Here is an 8223-nt window from a genome sequence, read left to right on the forward strand (position 1 = left end):
CTTTTTGGCTCTCCTGAGGGCACGGATTGGTTAAGAGGGAAAGGAGGATTGAGCCCTGGAGTTCTGGTTCTGGGAAAAACGAGCTAGGAAACAGCAGTCGGGAGTGGCTTCCAGTAAAGGATTCTGGGCAGAAGAAGGCAGCTCCCAACTCAGCTCTGATGGGAGCAGGGAGGGAAGGTTTTTGGGCTTCCAGTGAGTTTGCCCGCCCCCGCCCCCCCCGCCCCCAGCCCATCACAATCATATTCCTTTACTCCCCCGATGCCTGGAGACAAAGGATTTCACAGTCTCAGGGCAAGGCTTTCCTCTTTATGACACTCAGGGATGCAAGTCATTGATTTCTTTATCAAATGAATCACATCAATTTAAGTCCCATTCACCGATGTGTCAGCCATGGGAGAAGTCATAGCCCAAAACACTGACTTAGAGACTTCAATTCAGTCCATTTAGAGTGATCACAATTTAAAGAAAGTTTGGGCCCGGCCCAGGGATTCTAGACTGTAAGCTCCTTATCGGCAAGAAATGTGTCAGCTAATTCTGTCTTATCGTGCTCTTCCAAGTGCTTAATACAGTGCTCTGCACATAGTCACTGCTCAATAAATATGACTGATGGATTGACTGATGGACTCTAAAGAAGAAAGGAGAATAATGTGTCTTATGCCAGATAAAAACACTCACCCCTAAGGGATTTCAGTCAGGGCATCATTATTGTCTGTTTCCCCTGTTAAGATTCATTCATTCATTCAATTATGTTTATTGAGTGCTTACTGTGAGCCAAGCACCATACTAAGTGCTTGGGAGAGTACAATATAACAACAGACATATTCCGGCCCACAACGGGCTCACAGTTTAGAGGGGGAGACAGACATGAATATAACTAACTAAATAAATAAATGGATAAATATATAATGCGAAGACAGAAAACCTGTGCCTTACTACTACTGTACTCTCCAAGTGCTTAGTAAAGTGACTAAATAGATGGGTAAGCTCTTTGTGGGCAGACAATACGTTTTTACCTTATTCTATATTTTCCAAAGGCCTATAACAGTGCCCTGAACTGAGTTTGGAACATAATAAGCATTAAACACATACCACAATAATCATTATTGTTGTTATAAAGTGGGTGCTCAGTAAATGCTGCCACTGCTTCTTAATAATAATAATAATAATAATAATAATAATAATAATAATAATAGTATTTGTTAAATGCTTACTATGTGCCAAACACTATTCTAAGTGCTGGGGTAGATACAAGTTAGTTAGGTTGGACACAATCCCTGTCCCACACAGGGCTCACAGTCTTAATCCCCGTTTTACAGATGAGGGAACTGAGGCCCAGAGAAGTGAAGTGACTTGCCCAAAGTCACACAACAGACATGTTGTGACAGACTTCTCTGCACACGAGAAGCAGCGTGGCTCAGTGGAAAGAGCCCGGGCTTTGGAGTCAGAGGTCATGGGTTCAAATCCCAGCTTCACCAACTGTCAGCAGTGTGACTTTGGGCAAGTCAGTTAACTTCTCTGTGCCTCAGTTACCTCATCTGTAAAATGGGGATTAAAAAAACCCAACAAAAATAAAACTGTGAACCCCCCGTGGGACAACCTGCTCACCTTGTAACCTCCCCAGTGCTTAGAACAGTGATTTGCACAGAGTAAGCACTTAACAAATACCATTCTTCTTCTTCTTCTTCTTCTTCTTCTTATTATTATTATTATTATTATGTGGTGGAGCCGGGATTAGAACCCATGACCTTCTGATTCCCAGGCCCATGCTGAATCCATTAGGCCACACTGCTTCTTCTTCTTCTTCTACTACTACTACTACTACTACTACTACTACTACTACTACTACTACTACTACTACTACTACTACTACTACTACTACTACTTCTAGACTACTACTACTATTACTACCAATAGTAATAATGATAATGACTGTGTTATTTGTTTAGAATTTACTATGTGCCAGGCACTGCACTAAGCACTGGAATGGAAATAAGCAAATCGGGTTGGAAACAGTCCCTCTCCCACTTGGGGCTCACAGTGTCAATCCCCATTTTCCAGTTGAGGGAACTGAGGCCCAGAAAAGTGAAGTGACTTGCCCAAGGCCACACAGCAGACAAGTAGCAGAGCCAGGATTAGAACCCAGGTCTGTGCTCTAGCCACTAGGCCCTGCTGCTGCCCTTGGTCGGGACTGCCACATCCACTGCCCAGCCGAGACTGAGTCCATCGTAAGCGCTTAATAAATACCATTATTATTGTTATTATTATTATTCTCTATAATAATAATGATGACATTTATTAAGTGCTTACTATGTGCGAAGCACTGTTCTAAGCCCTGGGGAGTTTACAAGGTGATCAGGTTGTCCCACGTGGGGCTCACAGTCTTAATCCCCATTTTACAGATGAGGGAACCGAGGCCCAAAGAAGTGAAGTGAGTTTCCCAAAGTCACACAGCTGACAAGTGGCAGAGCCGGGATTTGAACCCAGGACCTCTGGCTCCAAAGCCCGGGCTCTTTCCACTGAGCCACGTTCTCCCTCCTACTTAGAATGTGAGCTCCATGTGGGACAGGGACTGTGTCCAACCAAATTCACCTGTATTGACCCCAGGGGTTGGAGCAGTGTTTGACACAAAATAAGTGCGCAACAAATACCAATTGGTAGGGAACCTGACCCCAGAGGAGTGGGACCCTCCCAGAAGAACCAAAATGCTCTCTGTGGGCTATGGGAATTGTCATGGGAATCGGGGGACTCTGTGAGAGAAAAATGGCCAAACCTTTCCTAGGTCAATAATCAAGTGTTTATTGAGCACTCACTGAGTGCTGAGTGCTTTACTAAGTGCTTGGAAAAGTACAATTATAATAGACATGACCCCTGCCCTCAAGGAGCTTACGATCTAGTGGGAGAGGGAGACATTAAAATAAATTACAAATAGGGGAAGCCACGGAGAATAAGGATAGGCACATATGTGCTGTAGGATTGGGTTGGCGTGAATATCAAAATGTTTAAGGGCTACAGACCCAAATGTATAGGCAACCAGTAGAAAGGGAGAAAAGGGTTGGGAAACGAGAAATCCATAGGGGAAGGCTTTCTGGAGAAGATATGATTTTAGCAGGGCTTTAATTCCCCCTTCCCATTAAAGAACAACTCCACAAGGAATTCTTCTCATCTCTGAAGTCTAGAACCTGGCATTTTCCTTAACTCCTGCCTTTTTTTCCAATGCCACATTCAGCCAAATCCACTGCATCAGCCTCCTCGCTGATTTCTCTGCCTCCAGCCCACCCCTCTCCAGTCCATACGTCATTTTGTGAAGTAAAATGGGGATTATGTCTATAAGCATCATGTGGGACAGGGATTGTGTCCAACCTGATTCCCTTATATCTTTCCCAGGGCTTGTAGGCTGTGAGCCTGTTGTTGGGTAGGGACCGTCTCTATATGTTGCCAACTTGTACTTCCCAAGCGCTTAGTACAGTGCTCTGCACACAGTAAGCGCTCAATAATTACGATTGAACAAATGAATGAACTTAACAAATACCATTAAAAAAAAGACTTAGGTTCTAATTCTAGCTCCACAACTTGTCCTCTGTGAGACTTAGGGCAAATCACGTAACTTCTTCATCTGAACCTCAGTTACTTCTTCTGTAAAGTAGGGATTAAATCCTCCTCTCTCCGACTTCTTAGACCGTGAGCCCTACGTGAGACAGGGGCTGTGTCCAACCTAAATATCTTGTATCTACCCCAGCGCCTAGAACAGTGTAAGAGTAAAAAGTACAAAGAGTAAGAGCTTACCAAATATCACAAAAAAGCAACAACTTTGAATAGCCTTTTTCCCCCCTCCAAATTGCCACCCGATAATACCAAATGTGTGAAACTGGAAGTCACCTCCAAACAGAAAGACTAGAGGTAAACAATGATACCAGTGCACAGTGCATTCAGGAAACTTGATGGACCAGTTTGGACCCTGAAAAATTCCAGTGAGGAACATCTTTCCAGAGGAATTGGTTGATTTAGACTCTATGGCCGTTCTCTAAGAAGGGGCTGTACCCACAACTGATGACTCAGCTGCATTTCCGAAGTGCCCGCTGCACTTTGCAAAAAATGGAAATTCCTCTGACATAATGAGGTCACAATCCGCACAAGCACACCGGGGCTTGTTCAAGTGTATAAAAGGACCCACGGGAATACTGCAGCTTCCAGAAACCCTCGAAGACAAATCAGCTCCCACAGCCTCTCTCAGCAGAGACAGAGACCAGAAGAACCATGACTGGAAAGTTCATCTTTTCCCTCCTGGCTGTCATGATCCTGACTGCCACAGTCTCAGAAGGTAAGCCCAAGTTTTCTAGTACTCAGCCTGAGTAAGAAGACATCTCAACTCTTTCTTTGATCTACTCAATTCCTCCATCTCCATTCTGTGCTGTACTGTGAGCAGGGCAGGCATTCAGAGAAATCAGTCATTTGGTCGTATTTATTTTGTGCTTACGGTGTGCAGAGCACTTTCATAAGCATTTGGACGATATAACAGATTTGATAGACATGTTCCCTGCCCACAAGGAGCTTACAGTCTAAAGGATCCACCCCAAAGCCTTCTGGTTTTGCCTTTACTCCCTTTTCTTTTTAGACACCCAGGTGCAAGGAAGACTATTTTGTGGAGGGCAACTTTTAACCCATCTAAAAGAAACTTTTTCGTTGTGTCATTTAAAGTTTTTTGGAAACAAAGGAAGCCTTCACCATTGGGAGGTTATGAAGGCAACTTTGGAGAATCTCCCAGAATCCACCAGCTTCCCTATTCCCTGCTGGGGTCCCTGAAGCCTGTGTGAACTACAGGGCCTTAGGTTACACTAAGTCCTTGTCAATACATAGGAAAGTGGGGCTGAAAACCCCCCTCAGGATTTTTAGACACCTGATGTAAAAGCCCCATTTAAAAAGGGAGATGTATATAGAAGATGTTAGGAATAAGAAATTCTCCTCCACTTGGAGGTAAAGGTCCTCCCAGAATGCTTTCCAGCACTGGCATAGGAATGCTTTGGAAAGAAACCTCCGAACCTCTACTTCTATTGTCTGAAATATTTAACTGAAGAGAAACTTGAGAGACAAAAGTCTTTGCGGTTGGGGTGAGCTTTAAGCCTTAGGATTTCCGGAGTTTGGTTGCTAGAGAGGAAGGGGCAGTATCGCATACCTAAGCTCTTCAGGAAGCAGAAAGATCCCATGGAGGACGTGGAAGGAGGTGGGCGGTTGGGGTCCGAACTCACCAGATTTCTCGTTTTCCCCCTCAGCTGCCAGTATTAGCGCGGCGTCTGTCCAACTACGGTGTAGGTGCGTCAGCACGTATCCCAAACACATCGCTGTCAAGTACATCAAATCCTTGGAAGTGATCTTCAAGGGACCACACTGCTCATTAGATGAAGTCATGTGAGTATCTGAGGGGGTGAAACGGGGGCTTCCAAAGGGGATGGACAGCTCAAGGGTAACCAGTTGCCCTTCAAGCCATCCCTCCCAAGTCTGGTTAAAATCATCCTTTATTTTCATAAAAGGACCTTGAATTTTATTCCAAATCTCATTTTGGCCCAGGGAGAGGGGTGCTCTCTGTCTATCCAAAGGGATCCATCTTGGGGAGAATGGGTGGGAAGGGCATGGGAAAATGGTGGTGGGTTATCCATTAATCAGTTAACTTCTCTTCTGAGCACACATCGTACTGTACTAAATGCTTGGGGAGCTCAATAATGTTGGTAGACACGACTCCTATGGAGGCTCCTAGATGATAATAATAATAATGGCATTTATTAAGTGCTTACAGTGTGCCAGGCACTCTACTAATCGCTGAGGTGGATACAAGAAAATTGGGTTGGACACGGTCCCTGTCCAATGCGGGGCTCACAATCTTCCCCCCCCCCCATTTAACAGATGAGGTAACTGAGTCACAGAGAAGTTAAGTGACTTACCTTAAGTGACTTGCCCAAGGTCACATGGCAGACATGTGGCAGAGCTGGGATTAGAACCCATGACTCACAGATTCCCAGGCCCATGTTCTATCCACTAGGCAATGCTGCTTCAGTAATCAGCACTCAGTGATTTTATCAGGAGGAACTGGAACTGCCCCTGGACCCCTACTCCTGTCACCTCATAACCCTTCTAGGTGACCCCAAAAATCCCTCCCGCCCAAGAGCCTGAGCGGGTGCCCTGGTCTGCCAAACAGCACCCCAAACAAGGAATGTTGACACCTCATTCTTCTTCTCTGCAGAGTGACACTCCATGAAAACAAGGAAGTTTGCCTGGACACCACCAAGGCCTGGGTACAGGAGCTTATCGAGAAGTATAAGACAATGTAAGAATGCCTTTTGGAAGGGATTTCTTAAAGGGCGTGGGTCACGGGAAAGTTATTCAATCAATCCATCGATGATATTTCCTGAGCATTAACTATGTGCAGAGTACTTTACTAAGCGCTTGGGAGAGGACGAGACAACAGAATAGTATGGAGTCCGGTAGAAAAACCGAACCTGTGATGCCAATGCATCAGCTCAACACTCTTCACACGCTGCTTCCCTTGGCTTGTGCTGGAGTGCGAAGCCCCAGAAGTGCTAATGGCTTTCACTGGAGGGGTTGGGGCAGTGGTCTTGTCATGAATGCCCTCTCCATGCCCCACTAGGCTGATTCCTGATGTTTTTATGGCGGGGACCCCAGTAATGAGGGATGGCGGTCCTTTCTGGACCAATCAGAGCTCAAGGTCTGGGCAGAAAACCAGGGCTTTGAGCGTGTCCCAAGAGCTTTTCCCTAACATTGCCACATTGACATTGTCTGCTCCAGTCAAATAAGGTGTCTGCTCACTGCAGACCCCTTAGACTGTCACTGTAATGGATGCTACTTGGCTCTGTCCACCCATCAGAGTATTACTGGGGGATGAAAAATAACGCTTATTGTCCTGCAGATGAAGAGTTTGGATCTTCAATAACTATGTGGCTTTAAACTCTAATGTTCTTGGATACATTTCTAAATCACTTCTTTTTGTCTATTTTAGAATCAAGAAGAAAAATCAGGTGTAAGGAAAAGCGGGATTCCCTCCGGATTCCCTCTAAGGACAGCTCATTTGAAAATACCAAGAAATCTTCTAAGACCTCTTTTCGAAAGCCTTGGAGAAAGCACCGGGCTGTGAATCTTGACAGCTGGGTTCCAGTTCTCACTCTGCCACTCTTCACTCTCTGTGTGTCCTTGAGCGAGTTCCTTAACTTCTCTGTGACTCTGCTTCTCAATTGCAATATGGGAAAAACGATCCCTCTCTCTCTATCCCCACCCCCTCCCTCCCTCCCTCCCTCCGTCCGAAGGCCGACTTGAGATCAGATTAGCTCAGTGCTTATAATGGTGATTGACACAAAGTCAGCCCTTAAAAATACAATAATATTGATGATAATAATAATAACATTGAGAATAAATTAGGCAAGAGGCAGAAGAGCACCTGGAGTTTAGGGGAAAGAAATTCCCCAAGATACCAGAGTTGTTTTCCTATGTAACTTATTTGCATATGCAATATTTATATATTTATTTAATTTTGTGCTCTGAGTAAATGAGTCATCCATACAGCTGTGGGAAAGGTGTGTCAAGAATGAACAGGCAATCTAAGAGGTTCCTCTTCAGGCCTCTTGACCGCTGTCCCCATCATACTTATCTACAAGCTCAGGCTGATGGACTGCCACACGATACTCAGATCATCATCCTTTGTTCCACTGGTCATCGTTTACACCGTTCCATGACAACGGAAGTGAAATTATGATGTGAGATATAATATGTTAGAGTGATTTTATTTAATAGTTGTATTTATTTAAATGGTTGTGCTCCATTGGTGTTTTATTTATTTAAATTATTTTGGTTACATTCCAGAGAAATGCCTCTCGAAACAGCTATTTTATTAACTTAAACATGTTGCAATGTTATTGAAACGTTGGTTCTGGGTAATTTATTTTTGAGTCATCTGTTTGCCTTTCATTGTAAGCTTTTGTCTTCTGTAAGATTTTCTGTGAAGTTATCTGGAAAATAGTCACTGGTTTTTTTTACAAAGCAAGAACTTGGTCTCCCTTGTCTCTTTAAATGGTATGGCTTTAGCCTTGGGCTACAGAGAATTGTTCAAGATTAATTCAGGGTGACCTCCACAGGCCCATAAGCTAAGCCACCCTGAATCAACATGTGAGAAATCCCCCTCTAATGGTTTATTCAGCCCAAAATTCTTCTCTCTGACCGTAG

General features: G+C 44.4%; 1 protein-coding gene across 1 annotated transcript; it reads left to right on the forward strand.

Moving 5' to 3' along the window:
* Window positions 1-4254: 4254 nt before the first annotated feature.
* Window positions 4255-7188, forward strand: LOC119938979 (interleukin-8-like). Its single transcript, XM_038758756.1, has 4 exons — window positions 4255-4318; window positions 5268-5403; window positions 6233-6316; window positions 7007-7188. The coding sequence occupies exons 1-4, from the start codon at window positions 4255-4257 to the stop codon at window positions 7029-7031; spliced, it is 309 nt and encodes a 102-aa protein (XP_038614684.1). The 3' UTR covers window positions 7032-7188.
* Window positions 7189-8223: the final 1035 nt, after the last annotated feature.

This window comes from Tachyglossus aculeatus, chromosome 17 (assembly GCF_015852505.1).
Source record: "Tachyglossus aculeatus isolate mTacAcu1 chromosome 17, mTacAcu1.pri, whole genome shotgun sequence".
Classification (NCBI taxonomy): Eukaryota; Metazoa; Chordata; class Mammalia; order Monotremata; family Tachyglossidae; genus Tachyglossus; species Tachyglossus aculeatus.

Excerpts from the sequence above, each read along its gene's own strand:
- LOC119938979 (XM_038758756.1), top strand. The coding sequence starts at position 4,255 with ATGACTGGAAAGTTCATCTTTTCCCTCCTGGCTGTCATGATCCTGACT. Across the intron at positions 4,319-5,267 it reads GACTGCCACAGTCTCAGAAG|CTGCCAGTATTAGCGCGGCG; the intron begins GTAAGCCCAAGT and ends TTTCCCCCTCAG. Across the intron at positions 5,404-6,232 it reads TGCTCATTAGATGAAGTCAT|AGTGACACTCCATGAAAACA; the intron begins GTGAGTATCTGA and ends TCTTCTCTGCAG.